The sequence below is a fragment of the Eptesicus fuscus genome, chromosome 5, assembly GCF_027574615.1.
Source record: "Eptesicus fuscus isolate TK198812 chromosome 5, DD_ASM_mEF_20220401, whole genome shotgun sequence".
In the NCBI taxonomy this organism is placed as follows: Eukaryota; Metazoa; Chordata; class Mammalia; order Chiroptera; family Vespertilionidae; genus Eptesicus; species Eptesicus fuscus.
In genome coordinates, this window is record NC_072477.1 from 29185265 (window position 1) to 29210345 (window position 25081).

Here is a 25081-nt window from a genome sequence, read left to right on the forward strand (position 1 = left end):
TCTAATTCAGGCTTTGCTATTAATTCAATTTTGTGATTTTGCTTCAATTTGTTAATTTAAAATTGTGACAAAAATGACCTCCCTCCACAATCTTTGCCCCCTGCTCACCCATCCTTCCTCCTCAAAGGAAATATGAAAATAATGACATACTATATGCCCAAAGCTAATTCAAACATATCTCATTTATCCTCACAATCTTAAGAAACATTATTTCACAGTGGATAAATACAATATCTTTTGTATTTAGTGCTACAAGGTGGCCCAATCATGAGCCCTTATAAGCTAAGTATTATGTAACATTTTTACAGTTATAATTCTGCAACAAAGCTATCACCATAGTATATATGAATTAAAAAGTGAGGACTTAAGATAATATAGGGTTCTTCTGTATTCAGTTTCCTTTTCTTCAGTTTTGTATTTTTTTTAAACAATCTCTGAGGCATTTCTTCTGATACTGTTAGTTCCCAAGAATGACCCTATCTCAACAGAACTGAAAGCTATATTGGCTCTCACTGTCCTATACTAATAAATCAACATTGGGAAATACATTTAAATCAATCTGACTCCAACTAAGATGGCACATTAAGGGAAGCAGCATCTCTTAAACCTAAATGATTACTAATTCACTAAAGGTATCATAATGTCGAACAGTTTTACTCTTTTACTTTAAAATATTAAAAGTTACTGTTGGACATATTTCAAATTAGGAAGCCAGCTTAATTTCTACTTTGCTAAAAAAATAACAACTTTGAATCGACTAGTAAACAACAGCCATTATTATATTACTTTGGCACTGCTAGGATTTAGAGGTTTCACTTAGTAAATTAGTAGTAATTGTAAGTTAATGATGTAATATTACAAAATGGTACTGATTCCATGGCTTTTAAATTAAATCATAGATAAAGCCTTTTGCCATGACTATTTACATTTTCCGTACACACAAATAAAAGCCTCTACAGAGGAAAATTTTCCAGCTACAATATAATTTCCCTCATTTCTCTGCCCAGTAATTATAAAGTAAAACATTGCACAAACAGGCTAAATTAAAAACAACAAAAATTTCGTCAAAATAAGCTAAACATACTATTTCCAGGCATCTCTTGCAAGTAGTAAATGCTTAATAAACTATTAGTTCAACTGAACTTCATGTACACTGACAAAAACAATGCCATTTTTTTTGGTGGTTAGAATACTTAAAATCAACTCTTAGCCAATTTCAAGTATGTAATACAGTATTATTAACTAGTCACCAGGCTGTACATTAGATCTCTAGAACATATCCCACATAACTGAACCTTGTACCCTTTGACCAACACCTCCCCATTTCCTCCACCTCCCTGTGGTAACTACTGTGCTACTCTGTTTTTATGAATTTGACTCATTTAGATTACACATGTAAATGAGATCATGCAATATTTGTCCATCTGTCTTATATCACTTAGCATAATGTCTTCCAGGTTCATTTGTGTTGTCACAAATAGCAGGATTTTCTTCTATTTTATGGGTGAGTAACATTCCCTTACACACACACACACACACACACACACACACACACATTTTCTTGATCCATTAATCTATTGATGGTATACCACATAGGTGTTCGCATATCTTGGTTATTGTAAATAATGTTGCAATGAAACCAGGGATGCAGATATCTTTTCAAGATAGTGATTTCATTTCCTTTGGATATATACTCAGAAGTGGGAATTGCTGTATAATATGGTAGTTCTATTTTTAAGTTTTTTTAGGAACTTCTATATCTTACCTTATAATAGACAAATATGCAAATTGACCGCACCTTCGCTACGCCCAAGCCACGCCCATCAACCAAGCCACGCCCATCAACCACGCCCACCAGGAAACCGTTGCAGGGAAGCTGGGCTGCGGCGGAGCCCAAGGCCGGGAAAGCCGCCCGAGGCCCAGCGGGGTGCCTGCTCCGATGGCAGGAGTGAGCCGACCTGGGGGGTCAGCTCGCTCCTGCGATCAGGTCGCAGGGAAGCTGGGGTGCGGCGGAGCCCAAGGCCCGCAAAGCCGCCTGGGGCTTTCCGGGCCTTGGGTGCCAGCGGGGTGCCTGCTTCGATCGCAGGAGCGAGCCGACCTGGAGGGTCGGCTCGCTCCTGCGATCGGGTCGCAGGGACGTTGGGTGCAGCCGAGCCCAAGGCCACCGCCCAGAGCCAAGCCGGGACCCTGAAGAAGGTAGAAGGCGGTGGCCACAGCCAAGGCCTGGGTCTCCGGTGCCGGCAGCAAACTGGTGCAGGCAGCCAGGTGAATGAAGGTCTATTGCACGAATCTTCGTGCAAACGGGCTACTAGTTTTTCTATAATGATTGTACCCATTTACATTCCTACCAACAGTATATGAGAGTTCCCTTTTCTCCACATTCTCAACAAATTTGCTATCTTTTGTCTTTTTTATAGCGGCCATTCTAACGGGTATAAAGTGATATCTCATTGTGGTTTGCATTTCATTGATGCTTAATAATCTGTTGACCACTCCTATGTCCATATTTTCATTATGGTGAGTTTTTTTTAATATGAAGTTCCTTATATATTCTGGATGTTAACCCCTTATCAGATATATGGTTTGCAAATATTTATTTTCTCCCATTCCATAGGTTACTTTTTCATTTTGTTCATTGTTTTGTTTGCTGTGCAGAAGCTTTTCAGTTTGATGTAGTCCCATTTGTTGATTTTTGTTTTGGTTGCCTGTACTTTTGGTGTTTATATGTGTGCATGAATATATATATATATTCATATGTATATATGTATATACATATACATATATATATATTCATGTATATATATATATATACACACATGAAGTGATGTGTATATATATACACACATGAAGTGATATATATATATATATATATATATATACACACACACATGAAGTGATGAGTGTGTGTGTGTGTGTGTGTGTGTGTGTGTGTATATATATATATATATATATATATATATATATATATCATCACTGCCAAGACCAATGTCAAGGAGCTTTACCCTATGTGTTCTAATCTTTTTATGGTTGAAGAACTTACACTTAAGGATTAAAAACTGGAACTTTGGGAATCCTTCCAGCTCCTCTCTAACAACATTCCTTCCGTAGGGAAGAGTTAAGCCCTAGATAGATAGCTCCTTTTCCAACAAAGAGAGGTCAGGAAAGAAACAAAGGAATGAGCCAGGTAAGTTAAATTTTAACATGTTCTTTGCCTTGACTAAACAATTTTTAACTTGTTTTTAAAAATTACAATATCTAGTTTATGTTGGTAATGAAGAAAAGATTCATCAACAGTGGTGAAAGCATTTCAGCATATTGGAAACAATCTGATTTTATTTCTCTAAAATTATTTTCAGAACCAAAGCAGAAAAGGTAATAAAGCAAATAAGAGAACTGAAGTACTACATTGTGGTAATTAAAATGAAGACTCTGGGCATAGTTAATAATCGTGAAAAAACACACACCTTGAAAAGCATTGTTATTTTTAAAACCAAGACCGGAAATTATTGTCTCTTAACATATTAAACAGGAATATTTTCATAGCAAAGTTAAGATGGTATGGACTTGTCCTTTCCACCCTCTAGCAGAGAACAATGGGTTGCAAATAGTAAGGACAACACAATAGCTGCAGCACAAGTAAGTTACTAAGTGCTTTAGGAAATCCATTTCCCTGTGGGTATTTATAAACCTTTAAGTGTGAAAACTTAATGGAGAAAAGATATCAAGATACATATTTTACAGACTGTTGTCCTGGCAGATGAAGCAAAGACAGATAGTTACTATATAGTTATAGAGAAGGAGAGCTTATCTTCGTAAGTACTGCAATAATTGGCCTGTTTTGCTCTTTGCCTAAAAGTCTCTATTGAATATTTTAAAGCCACTAAAAAAAAAAAAAAAAAAAAAAAAATCTACAAATTCAGTAGAATGCAAGAAATAAATGTGGTGCATTTCTTCCACTCAGGGTCTTTGAGACAATATCTTTGGGTGTTCCAAGTGGTCTCTAAAAAACCTCCACCCCAGGGTCAATAGATGTGTACACTAGAGCAAACTTGGTAATATTTTCAGCCACCACACACACCACAAAAGAAAGGCAGAGAAAGAATGAGATGCATCCAAGTCTAATTCACCCATTCAAGAATCTAATGTAAATAAAACTCCTTCCAATGCTAGAAAAGTTTAGTTACTGGAGGAGCTAGATTCTGCCAATTCTACATAAATGCACATTTCATCAATTTTTCTCTATCATCTTACAGCCTGATACCCAGATCTCAGAACCAGCTTAACTGGTCATGTTAAAAATAGCATGCTTAAAAAATTAAGGTTGAATTTCAGAAAGCTCCTCCACTATCATTTTACTTAACAGGACCCAGTAGGCTCTCCTTCCTCAAAACCAAAACACGGGATGGCATGGCAGATACTCTTTAAAAAAATAGGGGTGAAGAGGAAGTAGTATGGAAAAGGGGAAAGAAAGGAAGGAGAAAAGGGGGGAAAAGAGGGAGAAAGAGAGAAAAAACGGGGAAACAGGAAAAGAGGAAGAAGGGAGAAGGGAGAAAGAAGGAGAAAAGTAAAAGCAAGCTCCAGAATGGCTAGCCCTGTTTTACACAGGATCAAAAGATGAAGGATGGGGTGGAGGGGGTCATGAAGGTAAAAGGGGGACATCTATAATACTTTCAACAATAAAGATCAATTTTTTTAAAAGAAGAAGATAGCAGACACAACAGAGAAAGCCTGGTTGAAACTTTGCTCCTGTGCAGAGGCTGCTGCAGATGTTTTATTATCTATAATAATCTATTATAATAAAAGCATAATATGCTAATTAGACAAAGCCGCAGTGGGCGGGGCTGTGGCAGAGGCCCCTGGCCATGGTGGAGGTGGGCGGGGGCAGGGGCCAAGTCCCTTGCATAAATTTTGTGCATTGGGCCTCTAGTTTTAAATAAAAGTCAGTGCTTTGGCAGCTCTTCCATTCTGCAAAGTGCTATTCTTCGTGGTACTACTGGTACTTATAGCACTTGTCTACACAATGAGTCACCCAGCCAGGGCCTAATTGTTTTTGCTAGTATGTCGATACATGATTGATTTAGTGTGCTGATCATATATCTCCTGACTTTGCTAAATTCACTTTATTTGCTTTATGAGTTTATTGTCATGTAGTTATTGTTGCTTAGTAAGTTACTTGGGATTTACCTATAGACAGACAATCATGTTACCTGCAAATAGGGATTTTTTTTTTTCTAGTACATATGCCATTTTTTCTTTTGTCTTGTCTCATTGCACTGCATAGAATTTCCAATACTGTGTTAAATAGGAGTGGTGATAGTAGTCATCCTTGCCTCATTCCTAATATTAGGGAAAAAGCATTTAGTCTTTCATCACTAAAGGTGATGTTACCTATAGATTGTTTATAAAACCTGTAAGCTCTGACGGCATCTGGTCCTGGACTTTTGTATGTTGGGAGTTTTTTTTACTACCACTTCAATTTCAATGGTAATAATGGGTCTGTTTAGATTTTCTAATTCTTCCTGGTTCAGTCTTAAGAGGTTATATGCTTCTAGAAATGTATCCATTTCTTCTAGAGTATCAAATTTGTTGGCATATAATTGTTTGTAGTATTCTTTAATAAATCTTTGTATTTCTGTTTTGTAAACTCTTCTTTCATTTATCATTTTATTTATTTGGGCTCTCTATTATTTTCTGAATAAGTTTGGCTAAAGTTTTGTCAATTTTGTTGAACCTTTCAAAGAACCAGCTTAGTATCATTGTTCTTTTTAATTGTGTTTTTCAATTTCTATTTCATTTATTTACATTCTGATCTTAATTATTTTCTTCTGTTTGTATGTTGTTCTTTTTCTAGTTCTTCTAGGTGTAAAATTAGATTGTTTATTTGGGACTTTTTGTGTTTCTTGAGATAGGCCTGTACAACTATGAACTTCCTTACTAACTGCTTTTTGCTATATCCCATAAATTTTGAAAAGTTGTTTTCATTTCCATTTATTTCAAGACAATTTCTGATTTATTGTTTGATTTCACTTTTGATCCATTGGCTTTTTTAGGAGCATGTGTATTTGTGTATTTTCCAGTTTCCTTTCTGTAGTTGATTTCTAGTTTAATGCCACAATCGTCAGAAAAAGATGCCTGATATGATTTCAATCTTCTTGAATTTACTGAGGTTTGTTTGTGGCATAATATGTGATCTATTCTAGAGAATATTCCATGTACACATGAAAAAAAATGTGTATTGAATGAAATGTTCTATAAATGTCTATTAAGTAAATCTGGTCTCAAATGACATTTAAGTCTATTATTTCCTTATTAAATTTATGTCTGAATGATCTACTAAATTACAAAGTTTTCAGTTATTTCTTCAAATCCTCACTCTTATCTCATTCTCCTTATGGGACTCTAGATACAAACACAAGAAAATTATTATTGCCCCAAAGGTACCACGGTCCCTGAGGCTATGTTTATGTTTTTCAACTTTTAGTCTCTCTGTTATCAGACTTGATGATTTCTATTGATCTAACTTCAAGGGCACCAATTCTTCCTTCTGCCATAGCTATTCTACTATGAGACAATTTTTTACCTTGGTTATTGTATTCTTTAGTTCTAAATTTTTCATTTGTTTTTTTTTTTTTCCTTGTATCTATTTCTTTTCTGAAACTTTTTTTTTTTCCATTTGTTTCAACTCTGCAATTGCTTAGTGGAGCATTTTTATTATTACAGCTTCTTTAAAATCCTTGTCAGATAATTCCAACATCTGTGTCTCATCTCACTGTGGTGTCTGCTGATTATATTTTTTTTAATCTAAATTAAGATTTTCCTGGTATGATGATGAGTATTATGTTATGAAACTCTGCTTTCCATTTTAGTAGGCAGTCAAACTTTAGATTCCTAGATTACTTTTATGGACTGTGGCTCAAATGTCAATTATATGTTAAAAGCCTTTTCAGTGGTATTTTGTTCTGCCCCAATTGTGGGCTACCTAGTGGCCATTCTGAAGCCTGAATGGTATATTATACCAGAGTTCAGCAATCAAACCTCTTTCTGTAATGATTCTGATCAGTTTCATGCATGACATTCAGAGGTCTGCCTGGGATTTCAAACACAGATTTAAAAAATCCCTTTCTCTAACTCCCTCCTCATCCTACCCTCCCTCAACTCAAGCTGGAGTAGGAAGGGAACTGCCTCAATTTGCAGTGTGGCAATGGTGGGCTTTGTCCAAAGTCTCTGCAATGCTAATACCAGTTGAGAGAGGTAGGGGTGCCTTCATTATGTCAGGGCAGGTATGATGACAAGGCTATGTGCTCAATCTCCACAGCTGTGACACCCAAGGAGGGCAGAGAAGCAACTTTTCATGATGTTCCCCTGGAATAGGGTAGATAAATATAAAAAAAAAATTTTTTTAATGTTTGTTTTTTGTTCCATCCACTGGTTGGAAGATTCTAAGATACATAGGAGGCAAAACAAACAAACAAAGCACAGGAAATTCACTCTGTACAGGATTTCTTTTTGTTGTAATTAGCAGGAAGAATAGCATATCATGTTTTCACTACTTCTTATCCAGAAACAAAAGCCTGTAGTTTAAGCCTACCACATTTTCAAACATTTAATGCACATTTAACTCACATCTATAATGCCACTTGCTTATTGGAAAACTAATGATTTTGTGTTCTCAGTGACATTTGCTCATATAAGTTCCTTTTAAAAATGATAAGCCAACTTTTATTCAACAATTCAAATCCTACAAACAATATAGAACTATCTTGTTTGGAAAGGAAAACATAACATTTGTTTGAACTCTAACAAAGAACACATAAAGAGATTATTTAAAGCCTCTATGGAATACAGGCTTTGAACATAGGAAGGACTCATATTTACCAACTTTCTCTAAGGGTTCAGCTTTATTTACTTTTTCACCTATTAGAAAAGTACAAAGGGCAAGGTACTGGATCCTTTGGTTGCAAAGCCAATAGCATCTATCCTATCCCTAACCTAGCTTTATTTACTTTTTCACCTATTAGAAAAGTACAAAGGGCAAGGTACTGGATCCTTTGGTTGCAAAGCCAATAGCATCTATCCTATCCCTAACCTTTTAAACATAGATACATAGTATCTATCTATCCTATCCCTAACCTTTTAAACACATAGCCTCTCATATGGCATACTATAAAAACCCTCTCGCCAAAACTGGTTTGGCTCAGTGGATAGAGCGTCGGTCTGCAGACTCAAGGGTCCCGGATTCGATTCCGGTCAGGGGCATGTACGTTGGTTGCGGGCACATCCCCGGTAGGGAGTGTGCAGGAGGCAGCTGGTCGATGTTTCTCTCTCATTGATGTTTCTAGCTCTCTATCCCTCTCCCTTCCTCTTTGTAAAAAATCAATTAAAAAAAAAAGTTTTTTAAAAAAGAAAAACCCTCTCTTTATTTCCAATGATACTTACAGCCTCAAGATATGGTCTCCTTTACTAGCCCTGACACTTCCAAATCCATGCCCAGCCACTCTAATGACTCCAGGGGAAGATGATTCAGACCAAAATTTAAAATAAAACAAACAAATAAACAAAAGACACACCTCCAAATAAGCAAACAAACAAAAACCCAGAAACCTCAGGTAGATCCAAAGAAAAGAAAAACCCAAAACCACAGGGCTATTTTATTGGCAATGTTAACTACACTTCTTCCATCAATCCTAGCTAGCCTCTGATATGCATTAACTCGATAGAAGAAATGATGGTGTTTGTGCATGTAAAAGTGTTGGATTTTTATAGGTGATACTAGTGGCTCAGTGCACGAAATACGTGCACATAAAAAGGGAATTAATTAGAGGAAATATTTTAATATTGCTATTAGCCCTTTCTCTATAATAGGAGTGTCAGAGATGAAAGAAAATCAGTAGAATGTATGTGAAAATCTCCCTCCTGTTAGAGTCTGGGACGGGCTGCGGGACCCAAAATCAAGTGCCCACCCACCCACGGGAGCCTCGAAATCGCATGAGACCCTGACCTAGCCGGCCCCACCCCCGTCAAGCCCCTCAAGGTCGGGGGGCGCAGCCTCAAGTCCCCAGGCCTGGCGCTGGGTGGGGGGCACAGCCTCAGGTCCCCCAGCCTGGCGCCAGGGTGGGGGGTGTGGCCTCAGGTCCCCCGTCAAGCCCCGCCGGGGCAAGGGGCACAGCCTCAGGTCCCCTGGCCCGGCCTCAGGTTCCCCGGCACTGCCTCAGGTCCCCCGGCCCCAGCGTAAGGGCACAACGGTGGGAGGATCATTTGCATATTAGCTCTTTATTATATAGGATTGTTATATAGGATAGTATAATGACCTGTCTCTATATATTTAGATATAATCTCTATCCACTCAGGTGGTTCACCATATAAAAATTCATCAATGTAATATGCCACATCCTATCTAATAATAGAGTAATATGCAAATTAACTGTACCTCCGCGACAAAATGGCGGCCCCCATAGCCACAAGATGGTGGCGCCCAATCACTTCAGCCCCGCTGCTGGAGTGTCTGGCCTGTCCAACCAACAAACAGAGGCCAGAGAGCAGGGCATGGCGGCTTTCTCAGCGCGGCAGCGGGGAAGCCGCCAGGCCCTGCAGACAGAGGCCGGAGAGCAGGGCATGGCGGCTTCCTCAGCCAGCAGTGGGGAAGCCGCCAGGCCCTGCTGACAAAGGCCGGAGAGTAGGGCGTGGCAGCTTCCTCAGTGCGGCAGCGGGGAAGCCGCCAGGCCCTGCAGACAGAGCCGGGACAGCAGGGCATGTTGGCTTCCTAAGCGTGGCAGTGGGGAAGCCCCAGGCCCTGCAAACAGAGCCCGGAGAGCAGGGCATGGAGGCTTCCTTAGAGCAGAGGCAGCAGGAACACCCCCAGGCCCAGCAGACAAAGCCCAGACAGCAGGGGGGCTTCCTTAGTGTGTTCCTGTCGGCAAAACCCCCAGGCCTGGCAGACAGAGCACACTGCAGGGCATTGGGGCTTCCTTCGCATGGCGCATGGCAGCAGCAGGAAGAGAGTGGACAGTACGGCATGGGGGCTTCATCTCCATGGCTGCAGGGAAACCTCCAGGCCCTGCAGAGAGCAGAGAACCATGGGGAGTGGGCCTAACCCATCAGTAGGACATCCCCTGAGAGCTCCTGGATTGTAGAGGGTGCAGGTTGGGCTGAGGGACCCCCGTGCACAAATTTCATGCACCAGGCCTCTAGTCAATAAGAGAAAAGAAGAAACCATATGATCATCTCAATTGATGTGCTCTACTCTAAATAAAATAGGAGTTTAAAAAATGCTTGTTGATGTATGAGTCATACATACATCAGTATGTATAATAAATTTCAGTATGAGTAAAAATCTAGTAAAATTGAAAATGTTTTCAACCATCCAAATCACTCCTTAAAAGTAAATTATAAAGTCTTGAATTATTTATCAGGAATATAATTAGGTACTTAAATGACTAAAGTCTCCCAAAAAGAAAAACATTTGCTTTTATTATACTTTTCCCCTATTATTTCCTACTTAGATACAAATTATTATAATATTTTTGTTTTAAAAATTTATTTTTTTAAATATGTTTTTATTGATTTTAGAGAGAGAGAGAGGAGAGGGGTAACACTGGCCAAGATAATGTAATCACTTTAAAATCCACATAAATAGTTCCACTATTCTGATTAAATTTTCTAATCCATTTCATTAAACTAGTGAAAAAGCATTCTTTTTAAAAGAGCTGTCATGCTTAAAAATACACTGGGAATAAATATTCCAGTTATAGAAGGCATTCCTTAAAAATATGTATGTTTAATTTTGGGGGAATGAGAGAAAGGACTCTTATTCACCTCTATCCAGAGAAGATGAAGCATGAGTGACATCTAAGATGTTAAAAATATAGCTAAAATGACCATGAATACATTAAATAATTAACAACAATAAATAAAGAAAATTATTTTTCTAAAACCTTTTTTTACTAAGACTTCCACTGTCTTCTTGAATATTAAAAATCACTTTTCTTTCTTCTGATGAAAAAAAGCATAAAATATTTGTTAAATAGTAATATTTGAAATTGAAGTTAAGGTTGAAATAAAATGCTGTTTTGCTATAGCCTAAAAGGTTAACAAAGCCAATGTAGTTTTAATTCATTAACATGGCTTACAAGTGAAATTCTCCAATATAGAAAAAGAGAAATCAGCACATAAAGGATCAAATTTGCACTACAGGTGAAAGCACTTGGTCACTTAAAAACCAAGAGGGGGGAAAAAACACACAAACTAAAGCAGTTTTTTTTTTTGCTACAGTGTGGGAAGCTGAACCATGCATGAGCAAAGCATAGTTTAAATATAAAATTTTGTTGTGTAAAAATTTAATAAAAACGTGGAAATGTAAGAAACTCAGAAACCATAGCTATTTCCATTTTAAATGAGGATGATAGCTCTGCACCACCAGCTGTTTACAGTTCATTGAATGAGGTTCTAGTTGATAGGAGATAATTACCTCTTCCCTACAGGAGGCAAGCTTTTCTCATTCTACAGACACCTCTCATGAATGGCCTCGGGAGTATGAGACCAAGACAGCATGCCAAGATCAGTTTGGTTTTAATGATCTCTTTAAACACTTGATTTTTCTATTTTTCTCTATTTAAGTATAAGAAAATGTGCACCTTAAAATATACAGAACCCAGTCCTGGCTAATTCGCTGCTTTTAACCTTAAAAGGAAAGCAGTGATTGTACACAGAAAGTATATGATCAATAGTACTGAAAAGGATAGCCATGGTAATTTCAACTCAAGTGTTGAAGAATTCTACTTACTAATACTGTATTCCCCTGAAAACTATTCCATCTGTAAGTTCCTGTCAGTTAATGATGCCTCCATATCCCCAGTCACTTCATCTCTTGAGCTACTTCGAAGGGCCTATCAATTCTATCTTCCCAGTCTTTCTCAAATTTGCCTCTTCACTTCCAATGCAAAAGACCACATACCTCAATATTTCTCACTTGCTGTATGGTCCTCATATCCTAATCAGATGTCCTCAAACTACGGCCCACGGGGCCACATACGGGTGTTTTTGCTGTTTTGTTTTTTTACTTCAAAATAAGATATGTGCAGTGGGCATAGGAATTTGTTCATAGTTTTTTTTTAAACTATAGTCCAGCCCTCCAACGGTCTGAGGGACAGTGAACTGGCCCCTGTTTAAAAAGTTTGAGGACCCCTGTAAATGGTCTCCTTGCTCCAGTCTCTTCCAATACTAACAGAGTTAACCAAAATACTACTTTCACATTAATATCACTAAAGCACTCTCATCATGTCACTCTTACCTGGTATGTGTAAAAACCTTTCAAAAACTTCTGGCAGATAAAGAAAAAATAAATAAATAAATAAATAAATCCTATCCCCACAAATATGTAAGACTGGGTATGAATATTAATAACTAAAAAAGAACAATAAAAAACAAAGAGAATAAATTTAAAAGCATCTGGAACTTGGGGTTTAACATTGATTTTTTTCTTTGCTATTTATGTTAAAGTGATTTTTATGCAATAAATGAAACATTTCAGTAACCACTTACTACTTATCCTATCTAATAAAAGAGTAATATGCAGATTAACCATACCTCTGCTACACCCACAAGCCACGCCCACAAGCCAATCAGGAGCGAATATGCAAATAAACCCAACCAAGATGGCTGCAGCCACGGAGAGTAGGAGGGAGGCTTGGGTTTCCCCGGCAATGTTAGAAGCCAAGCTTTCCGCCTGCCCTTGCTGGCCTTGGCCGGGGGCAGAGCCAGGCAATCAGAACCAGATGGGGGTCCCCTGCTCAGGGCCCGAGCCTCAGCCAGAGGCTTGCAGCCTTGGCCGGGGACGGAGCCGGGCGATCAGAGCCAGCTGGGGGTCCCCTGCCCAGGGCCGGAGGCTTTAGGCCTTGGCAGGGGCAGAGCCAGAGATTGGAGGAAACTGGGGGACCCCCTGCCCAGTTCCCGAGGCTTTAGGCCTTGGCAGGGGTGGAGCCGGAGATCGGAGGAGATAGGTATGAACTACAGAGGAAACACCTTTTCTGACCGCTCACTGGCTAAGCTCCCTGTATGCCACTGGTAATATTATTAGTAACTTGGGTATAAGAATCCAAAAAGGTGATCTAGGGCTTTTCCACCACACTCCTGGAGAAAAAAATGAAGGTCTGCTGCTGGAGGACTAAGAAATGTCATATCCTGCCCTAGCCGGTTTGGCTCAGTGGATAATGCCTAGGTTTGCCAACCACAGGGTCCGGGTTAGATTCTGATCAAGGGCATGTACCTAAGTTTCAGGCTCCTCCCTGGCTGGGGCCCAGGTCAGGACTCATGCAGGAGGCAACCAATCAAAGTGTTCCTCTCACTTTGATGTTTCTCTCTGTCTTTCCCTTTCTCTTTCACATTCTCTAAAAATCAATGGAAACATATCCTCAGGTGAGGAGAAAGAAGGAAAGAAAGGAAAGAAAGGAAAGAAAGGAAAGGAAAGGAAAGAAAGGAAAGGAAAGGAAGGAAGGGAGGGAGGGAGGGAGAGAGGGAGAGGGAAAGGGAGGGAGGGAGAGAGAAAGAGAGAGAGAGAGAGAGAGAGAGAGAGAGAGAGAGAGAGAGAGAGAAAGAAAGAAAGAAAGAAAGGAAGAAAGAAAGAAAGAAAGAAAGAAAGAAAGAAGAAAGAAAGAAAGAAAGAAAGAAAGAAAGCAAGAAAGAAAGAAAGAATTGCATATCCTATGAAAGACACATCTTGAAAATGCCTAAAATAAGTTGTCATTTTTTCATGGTGAAGGGACCGGAGTCCGTGTTGATGAAAACACCTTGGTGGCTGTGGAGACTGGCAGCGGCTGCAGCAGCGGGGTGATGGGGCTGGTGCCTTTCCCTGATCAGCCCGGTCGTCTCCCACAAAGGGAGGCCAGACTGCCTTCAGTAGGACATCCCTTGAGGGCTCCCAGTATGTGAGAGGGGGCAGGCTGGGCTGAGGAGACCCCCCCACACACACACCAGTGCACGAATTTCGTGCACCGGGCCCCTAGTATATCATAAAGCTTAACCTGCACCCAAGGACCTCTGCAATCTGGCTCCCAAACCTACCTTTTTTTCCAGCTTATTTTTCATCCCTCCTTTCATATAACCCCAAACTTCAGGCAAACTAAAATATCCCTTATCTCACTGGGTTCCTATCGTGCCCTTTCCCAGCTATGGGTCATTACTCACATCATATGCTCCAACTAGTGTGCTCTTCTCTTCCACTCAGTGTCTAAATCCTACCTAATTACCCTTTACAGCTTAGTTCAAATAATACCTGTTTCAAAAAATTATCCCTAACATCTTCTTTCTCCACTGAGGATTTCATCTATAGTTCTCATATAAAATGTACACCTTTCTATTTTGCATAGTTATGTGTGTGGTGTGTGTGTGTGTGTGTGTGTGTGTGTGTGTGTTTGTGCGCGCGCGCCCGTGCTCAGGCGTGTATAAGAAGTAGCCCCCTTTAGGGCAGAGGCCTTGTTTTAGCCATCTTTGTATTCCACTTGAGGCATCACAGAGAGTCCGTCTGAATAAATATGTAAAATGAGTAAGGACTCTCAAAAGAGCAAGGGCTAGGAAGACTAGAAACGAACAGCAACTCTCATTTTTAGTTTTATTATGATTTCCCTTCTTTTTCACTCAAGTTTATTTCTTAACCTAACCTTCTTACCTGGAGATATGTTATTCTCCGCTGGACCAGTTCTGTCAAATCTTTGGCCTCTTTTTCCCGCCAATCACCTGCTCCATCTGTTTGACTGAGGTAGTATAGATCCGTCATTATGGACCTATAAAAGAAAACAACATTGGAAGTCTTACTTTTTTGTACTTTCTCATAGGATTACACAAACATAAGAAGAGTCAAATTCTTCATAAAGATTGATGCTCACACCGATGCTAATACTAATTTTTTATTTTCTATCAAGGCTGTGAAATCCAACAATTAGTCTTACTGGTAAGAAAAACCTACCTCTCCCCACCCCCAGCCAGTCAACTGTACTTATTTTCCAACACAGAGTACTACAGAGACTAGGGGGAAGTAGATACTTATAGCAATAAATAAATAAATAAACAAACAAACAAACAAGGAGATTAACATAAGGTAAAGAAATTAAATTGGTGCCAGTATTTGAACATTTCCTTTGTGTTCTCTCTACTGTCATTTCCTATCCTCTCTTAAATTTTATTTTTATACTTTAACGCTGAGTGGCTGGAAAAAGATCAGAGAAAAATTTTGACACAGCTCTTAAACAGTAGTCTAAACCAAGGGTCAGCAAAGATTTTTCTATAAAGGGCCAGGTAGTATATATTTTAGGATTTGTGGGCCTCTATTGTTTAAAAGCAGGAGAGCTGCCACAGACCAGGGGTCCTCAAACTTTTTAAACAGGGGGCCAGTTCACTGTCCCTCAGACCATTGGAGGGCCGGACTATAGTTTAAAAAAAAACTATGAACAAATTCCTATGCACACTGCACATATCTTATTTTGAAGTAAAAAAACAAAACGGCAAAAACACCCGCATGTGGCCCCGCGGGCCATAGTTTGAGGACGCCTGCCATAGACAATATGTAAATGAATGTATGTATGGGTATTCCAATAAAACTTTATTTACAAAAACAAGCTATGAGCCAGATTTGGCCCCTGGGTCATAATTTCACAATTCTTGGTGTAAACTAATAAAATAATTATTAAGATACTTTCCCATTTTTCTGTAGCATCAGTAATTTCAATTATAACACGGTGGATTTCCTACAAAGTAAACTAAAATAACCTAGTACATGAACAAGACAAAATTCAGGGCTGGTGCAAATGGTTTTATTTATAATGCACTAAATAAAAGCCATGACTTACCTTTACCATAAAAAAAAAAAAAGACTCTTCTCTTTATCTAACATTCCCCACCAATCTTTCAGCAAATATTTAGTCAATTTCTAACCACATATCACCCCTGGTTTGCTATGAGTGAGCATTGAGCCATCAACTGATCCACCATCTTTTCTCATCTGAATTATTTCAGTAACCTTTGAATAGGTCTACAGTACACCCTGCTTCCACCCTTGCCTACCTCTACAGTCTACTCTCAATAGAGTAGCCATATCCTATTAAACTGTCAGTCAGTACTCCTTTGCTCTTAATATTGAATAGGATCTTCATCTATCTCAGTCAAGTCCAAAGTTATTACTTTGACCTACAAGGCCCCAGACAATATGGCCCTCTCTTCCTTGCTTACTCTACTTCAGCCAATAACACTAACTTTTGAATATGCCAGGCATGTTCCTACTTCAGGGCCTTTGCATTTGCTCTTCCATCTCCTGGAATGCTCATTTCCCAGACACCCATCCACATGGCTCACCCAGATGTCCTTCAAATCTTTGCTTATATGTCACATTCTCCTTAAGGCTTTCCCATACTACTCACTTAAAAATTCCAACACCCAATCATTATCACCATTTCTTGGTTTTCCTTCTTTCTTCCCTGCTTTATTTTCTTTAAGTAATTATCATCTTCTAATATACACTGTTACTTCTTTATTTTATCTTTATTCCCCTACTAAAATTTAAGCCCAATGAGAGCAGGGATGTTTATTTAAACTGTTTTCTTTAAAATCATCATTTAGAATAGAACCAGCCACATAGAAAACGTTTAGCACCAGTAGGTATCTTTGACTAGATAGTGAATAAAACTGTAGCAAAGAAAAATTTTAAGAATTTTAATGAGACAATTGATAATTTTTTTACCTTTTACAAATCCAATTTTGTGGTAGAAAAGTTTGGGGAGTTATCTTTAACTAGTTACAGCTCCAGCCTCATCCCTTCTCTACACTTTTCTCCAAACTTTGTGTTAACTCTGCTGTTCAAGGAATGCTTATAAGGATGTGTTTTTTGCTTGTGAAAATTATAAAGTTAAAAATGTATTTCTATTTGTCAGAAAAGTATATATATAAATAAAGTTTATCATACATACACTTCTAGAAATCACCTATAAAATGATATTAAGTAAAAAGCATAAAGCATTAGCTGGAGGTTCAAAAAATACTTAGAGAAAATAGATGTAATGTTAAATAATAAGAACAACAATTAACAGGTATTGAGCTCTTACTATGGGCCAGATATCTATTTTAGGTGCTTTACATTATTTCATGTAATCTTCACAGCTGCCTTATAAATTAGATAAGGAATTTATAAGGCACTAAGAGATTAAAGAATTTGCTCAAAATCACAAAGTTCAGAGACAAAGAGTGGGAATTCAAATCCAAGCAGTGTGATTCTGAAATTCAGGCTTTTAACGGCTGCACTAACAAACACCAATGTATGGGGTCAGGAGTACAAAAACGTGGGCTCTGTTCAATGTAACTGCAGAATCAGGAGAGAAAGAGCACTGGGAGCTGGGCAGACCTATTTCCCAATTTTGGCTCTGCCTCTTAACTGACTCTGTGTCCTAGGAAAGTTATTTCGACATCTCTGAGACTAAGTTACTTCATTTTAAAATAAGTATAGTAAAATGATTAATGTTAATACATACAAAGTAGTAATATATTTGGTGGCTATTAGCTATAGACTGAATATCTGTGTCTCCCCCCAAAATTCATATCTTAAAAAAGGCTAAAACCTAATATCATAGTATTAACCCTTTGCACTCACTTGCTTTTTTCTCGATTCCTTTATTCTACTCGGGATTGAATTTTTTAAATACCCCAGATTTTACAAAGCGCAGCAGTAGAATAAAAAACTGGAGTTTCTTTTTCATACAAACTTATTTATTTGGATATTTTTATATTTCAAATTATTGATACATTCAAAGAGTATAAAAAGAGCTGCTACCAATGCTAACCGTGTCGAGTCACACTCGACATCCGAGTGCAAAAGGTTAAAAGGCAAGGTCTTTGGGAAGTGCTTAGGTCATGAGGTTAGAACCCTTGTGAATGGGATTAATGCTCTTATAAAAGAGACCCAACTGAACTCTTCAGCCTCTCCTACCACGTGAGGACACAATGAGAAGGCACTGTGCTGTGGATGAACCAGAAAGAGGGCCCTCACCAGCCTCCAGAATTTTCTGGTGCCTAGTTTTTAGACTTCCCAGACTCCAAACAAAACTGAGAAATAAATTTTTGTAGTGTATAAGTATTTGGTATTATTATTATAACAGCCTATACAGACAAAGTCATTACTATTTATACTAGAACTAGAGGCCAGTGCACAAATTCGTGCACAGGTGGGGTCCCTTGGGGTGGCCTGTGGGGATCGGCCCCAGCTCGCACCCCGAGGCTCACAGCCTCAGCTCATGCCCCCAGCCTGGCAGCCCCGCCTGGCACCCCGCTGTGGCCTGGCACCGCCCCATCACCTGCTACACCATCCCGCCATGGTCCTGCTCTCATTGGGGCCCATTGGGGCTGGCAGTGCCTCCACTGCCACCCCTGCGTTGCCAAAGCCTGCCATGTTGCGTGCCGCCCCCTGGTGGTCAGCACATGTAATAGCAAGCAATCGAACTCCCAGTCGAACAATTCACATAGTAGGCTTTTATATAGTTAGGATGCCTCAGAGTTGTTTCAGAGTTTTTAATCTTGTTTGTAAAGAGTACCTACTAATAATTCCAGAACTAAAAGGAAGGACCCATTGGATGTGACAGTAATATGTGGAAAGCCAGTCAGAAAAATAATCCAAAACCCACTGCCTTATATACCCTGAAGGAGATTGATCAGCGAGGACTCATTTAGCAGATGATGAAACCAGCCCTCAACAACTGCAACTTATCTAAGCATACGTGACATAGTCCCAGTTCTCTTTTACTCCTACTACTTAACTAGATGTTAAACCATTTAGTAACAAAACACTCTTCACCGCAGGAAAACTAAAGTCTTATTCACTATCATAGAAAACCACTAGAACTATATACAATTAACAGAGAACACTTGATAACAGGCCCTTTGAATAAAGCAAAACTATTAATATAAAATTAAGAATCATAGCCACACTTTAGAATATTCACCCAACTTACAGTAGAACAGCTTTCACAACGTTTAGGACAATAGGGTCATGTGTTATGAAGCCTTTTAGGCGTCTGTTTAATGTGTCAATATTATCCACACACAGGATACTTCACAGCTTTACTATTTCCATGTGCACCCTTTTAAACAGGGCAAGATACTTGGTATTTTATCTTTTTAATATTTCTTACTCTCACCTAAGATACAAAACATTTTCTTTTTATAAAAAAATTTTAGTTGGAAAAAAAACACAAACCTACAACTTACTGCTTCCTTAAGAAATTAACTTGTAGTCTTACACATACACTGAACAGAGGTTCAACTTTTAAGTTTTTCCAAATTACAAAACTGAGGCTCCTATGAACTATTATGTAGCCTCCAGTTACTGGGGGAAAAGTCATCACCCACAAGAAACTGTGTGAGTTGATCATGGAAACACATAAGCAGTCTTTTTTATAAGTCTTTTTCCTACCATTCTCATCACACTCATTATTATTTATAGCTCATGGATTTCATCATATCCAAATGTGGTCATTTGCTTTTTCCTATCCATACAATAGAAGTGATCACAAAACATGTTGTAAATCTCAACTTTAAATGGCAATATTGTTTCTTTCTGTAGTAAAGTGGGATAAATAACCAGTATAGCCCTGACCGGTTTGGCTCAGTGGATAGAGCGTCGGCCTGTGGACTGAAGGGTCCCAGGTTCGATTCCGGTCAAGGGCATGTACCTTGGTTGCAGGCACATCCCCAGTAGGACGTGTGCAGGAGGCAGCTGATCAATATTTCTCTCTCATTGATGTTTCTAACTCTCTATCCCTCTCCCTTCCTCTCTGTAAAAAAAATCCATAAAATATATATATTTTTAAAAATCTACCAGCATTAAACATATACATAAACATAAGACAAATAGCACTACATTTCATTGACAATAATAATCATATAGCCTCAAACAGGTTAAAACTACTTTAGATCTAATTTGGAGAGAAAAATTCTTTGAAATATACAAGTTGGCATAGTTTATGCTTTCATACTGTAGTAGTCAATCCATCCCTTTACCATTGGGAATGAAAGCCCATCTCTGTATTTTTTAATAAATTAGAACAGTGAAAACATAAAAGTGAATGTTTTTACCAAGTTACATCAGTACTAAGCCTTGGCAATTATTCATATCCATCCCAATCTGTCTAGAAAGTGGAACAGCCAAGCTTATAACTAGAAAGCCAAACACCAAAAACAAACAAGCAAACAAAACATACAAATGAAAAAAACACAACAGTCAACTAAAATTAAGTTTGCTTTCAAGTATTTTTTTTCTTGGACTCCCCATTGGAGATCATGTAAGGAAGACAAGCCCAGAAAATGACATCAAATTCAAACTAGTTCTTGGAAGATTCAATAATGATTTAGAAGTTACCATCCTGCACAGTTTATCATCTTTTGGACAAAGACGTGAGAATAGTCAAACAGAAAGTTTCAGTTTTGGCCCATTATTGGGAAACATAGTAACTGAAAACAAATCTACTTGGTTTTCAGTGACTCCACTCTGAAATCAAATCTCCTAAAAGTGACCCAAAAGCTGGAAATCTTGCTATCTTGGTTTTGACTATGAAGATACAAAAAATTTAGAAGGTGGATGGTAAATCTAAAAGCCTGGTATGAGGCCAGGTCAAAGCCTGGGAAATACAAACTCAGGCAAAGTACCAGCAGACTAGCTCTAGTCAGTTGAGGGTACAGTGCAGGTGTCTGAAAACAATGGTAGAACAGAACAGAATCTATGCCTCTGACAGCAAGCCAGCTATGCCAGGCAACAAATCCTCTTATTTCAAAAGCTGGGCTACATTTATGTTCTTTGTATTTTCTGTTAAATTTCCTATTTTTATATTTTAAATATTCACAAAACTTCTCTTAAATGTCCTACTCTATCTCAGTTATGCCACTGATGTTTTGCTTATACCTGATTCAAAATGTTAGAGAGAAATTCCCTGAGGGCCAGCACCAAACAGATGTAATTCAAGCAAGAAAATCCCAAAATGAAGTAACTGATACTTATTAAAGTTAATGTCACATGAACTGTAAATGAGTGATTAGATATATTCAGTAACAATATATATATGTATATTTTAAATATATTTTTATTTATTTTTATAGAGGAAGGGAGAAGTAGCGAGACGGAAATGTCAACGATGAGAGAGAATCATTGATCCGCTGCCTCGCACAGGCCCCACACTGGGGATCGAGTCTACAACCCAGGCATGTGCCCTGACTGGGAATTGAACTGTGACATCCAGGTTCACAGGTTAACACTCAACCACTGAGCAACACCAGCCGGGCAGTAACAATATTTTTTAACATGCACATTCAATTAAAATAAAGTCCGTTCTCCATTGCTTAGCATAAGAATTACACTCCAAATCAGAAACACTGTTAATTTTAGGGATTCATGTGTAACTGTGTCTTAAGACTACTTTTAAATACAGAAATCACTAAGTCCTCCAAAGTGAGTCAAACATGAAGTCAAGAGTATCTAATACAGAAAATCCTTCAATGTCAGGTTTCTTCTAATCCCATGCTTCCTATCAGGATGATCCCCCTCTATTTCCTCCTCTATACACTAGTGAACTTCTAACAAATACTCTCTTTTGTAGAACCCACTGTTGAAACTAACTAGAGCTTTCAGGTTTATTCAGGACAAATGGTTTTTCTCCTATGACTTGTTCTTCACAACTCAGGAATCTCAATTGCTGGAGAATATTTTTACCTCAATTACATAATTTTCTTTAGTTAAATAATTTTCATAAATCCTTCAATGGAACAAGATTTTGTTTTTTACAAAAAAGCCAAAGTAGAATATGGAATAATCAGTCAAAGAATGCACATACATGCCTTCCTACCAATAAAAAAGACAGAGTTTAATGAACTCTTAACTAAATATGTGAGTGCTTAGCACTGTGGGATAGAGAAGATGTTTAAGCTGGAGTTCCAGTTCTGAGAGGATTACGATTTGTCACAGAGAAAAGCCAAATTAGTACACAAGAAACAATAATCTCCATTTATGAAAGCTATTCTCCTAGCAAAATACAAGTCCTCAATTACTTTTGACTCCTCCATCTCTCCACATCAGATCTGTTAGCAAGTCCGGTAGCTTCTATTTTTCACACATTTATCTCTTTCTCTCTATCCCTACTGCAACTACCCTGGTCCAAAAGCTTATTATCACTTATGTGCACTTCTGCAAAATTCTTCTAATTTCCTGGCACCAGGCTTTCTTTCACATGGCCCTCAAAATGAGCTTTCTAAAATGCACCAATAAGACTTGTCTATAATAATAAAAGCATAATATGCAAATTGACTGAACAGCCGAACAGTGGAACAAAAGTCCGGATGACCTTCCAGATGAAGCCGGGGCTGCAAAAGCCTACTCTTGCACAAATTTTGTGCATCGGGCCTCTAATATATTAATAAATGAAGAATGCTTCAAGCTCAATAATAAAACAAACACCCCCCCCCAAATTAAGCATGTGACTTAAATAAACACTTTACCAAGATGATAGATGTATGGCAAATAAACACATTAAAAGATGCCCAACATCATTAATAAGAAAATGCAAATTAAAATCACAATGACATACCACTATACAGCTATCAGAATGGTAGTAAGGGGTAAGGGTAATGTAAAAACTGAGAATACCAAGTGCAGACAAAAATACAGAGCAACTGGAACTCTTAAACATTGCTGGTGACTGCAAAATAGTGCCATCACTTTGGAAAACAGTTTAGCAGTATCTTATAAAATTAAACATACATTCAACTTTCGACCAATCAAGCCCACTCCTAGATATTAACCCAAAATAAATAAAAACATGTTTCCAGAAAAATATGTGTGGTATTTTTATAGTGGCTGTACTCATAATCACCAAAAAATGGAAAACAACCCAAATGCCCTTCAACTGGTAAATGGATCTGCTGTGATATATCCATACAATGAAATATTACTTAGCAATAAAAAGAAATCTACTAACAATACACAAAAACAACATGCATGAATATCAAATGCATTATGCCAAGTGAAAGAAACCACACTCAAAAACTACATAGTGTATGATTGCATTTATATAAAATTCTTAAAAGGCAAAATTATAGGGACAGGAAACAGATCTGGTTACTGCCAGGGAATGGTGGGGGGGAGGTGCTGATTACAAAGGAGCATGATGAAATTTCTTGGGGCAGTAGCAATGTTCTGAATCTTGACTAGGGTGGTGGTTCCAAAACTGTGAACATTTGTCAAAACTAATAGAACTATAGACTAAAATATGCACATTTTATCATACATAAATTATGCTGCAATAAAGTTGATTCAGAGAGGAAAAAAAAGAGAATCAGTGTTTCTATCAGACAAAGTCCAAAGAAAGAAAGAACCCCTTCTGAAGAAACAAAAGCCATTAATTTTTCCCCCTATAATTGATGTCTTTTTGAACAAAAAAATGAGTGATTCATAGAGAAATCTGAACAAGAAAACTGATAAACTTAACCTCTGATTTCTCAGAGAACATAAGCTTTCAGTCCAGAGACAACCTAGACACTATCATTTGGGCAAGTATAAAAACGAAATAAAGATTTCTGTGTAAATCATCAGAGGCAAACATAAATGTCTGCCTTAATTCTTACACATAAAAACCCTGAAAATTATCAGTAAAATGGCATAATCTATATATATATATATATATATATATATATATATATATATACACACAAATCTTCTGTACTTGAACATTCATTAAAGGTTATTTCTCTAGTGTTTGATGGTGCTTTGCTCATTATTTGTGCCACTGCATTCTAATCTGGCTGCCTAGAGTTAAATTACTACTCTGTGAAGTTGTATCCCAAGTTCATTATAATTTTTGCAAATGACAGTAAAAGACATTGGTCTTTGTACGTTGGGTACCTTTCCATTTTTATTTTCTGCGAAATCTATAGTAATAAAAGGGTAATATGCTAATTAGACCAGACATCATTCCAGATGTCCTTCCTGACGAAGCCAGGGCCAGAGGGAAGCCAGCCCAGGTCCTGGGTGCCTTCAGGCGGCCTAAGGGAAGCCAACCCGGGTCCCAGGTGCCTGCGAGGAGGGAAGCAGCCCAGGTCCCGGGTGCCAGCAGGAAGCCAGTGCTGGCAGCCGGGGGAAGGAAGGCTCTTGCACAAATTTTCGTGCATCGGGCCTCCAGTATTATTATAATATTTAATCTAGTTCAATGTTATTATTTAACATATACTAAAAGGTAGTGTCAGGAATCATAATTCAACTTACAAAAATGTAACATTGATTTACCATACATTAAGTATCCAGGGCCTAACGTTTTTCATTTGTATGGTGTTTCTACATTTGGTAACAAAATATATGTACAAAACAATTCTTTAAATAATTACTTTGATTTAGAAAAGACATAAAAATTAAATTCTCAAGGAATTTAATTAAATCACCCAAACTTTAAACATTCCATCAGAAGTCAACCATCAAAATTCTTCTTTAAATACCATAGTCTACCAAACTCAAATCCTCTTCAGAGTTGGATTTCCCTATAAAACTGCAATAAGTACAGCATGCAAACACACAGCTCCAATGAACAGAATCTTGGTACTCAGAATTAGCTTGAAGGTAGAGAAGCATTAAGGGCAGAATTAGGTCTAACACTCTAACTACTACTTGATTGCAAACTAGGCTAAAAATTTCAAAGGGTCTATCCAATGGCATAATAATTCAACGTCCCTTGATTTCAAACTGTCTTACTTTTGTAGATTCATTAATGTTAAAATGATTCAAATAAACTGATAGACTTTATTTAATTTCACTTAAATAAAACAGCAGATCAGTATTTCAAAATCACTGCAATATTGCTAATGATGTTAATATATATGAATCTTATTGTTATAGGAAAACTCTTTTCCTCTTCACAGTGGTAGGTTGTGTTAATAGAACAATTTTTCATTTATTGTTCACTAATGAGACAGTAATTGCCATTACAATCCTACTGGGAATATAAACATAAATATAATAGGGCTAAGGACAGCTTTCACTGTATTTATAATGATTCTCAGATACATTTTGCTCTGCATA

At 38.0% G+C, this 25081-nt stretch overlaps 1 protein-coding gene across 2 annotated transcripts in view; it reads right to left on the reverse strand.

Moving 5' to 3' along the window:
- The window catches only part of FUT8 (fucosyltransferase 8), a 214005-nt gene that overhangs the window by 51472 nt on the left and 137452 nt on the right, over positions 1-25081 (reverse strand). For both annotated transcript variants that reach the window (XM_028141574.2, XM_028141569.2), the window contains exon 7: positions 14660-14774. In XM_028141574.2, the coding sequence (XP_027997375.1) occupies positions 14660-14774 (115 nt within the window). The remainder of the gene's footprint in view (positions 1-14659; positions 14775-25081) is intronic.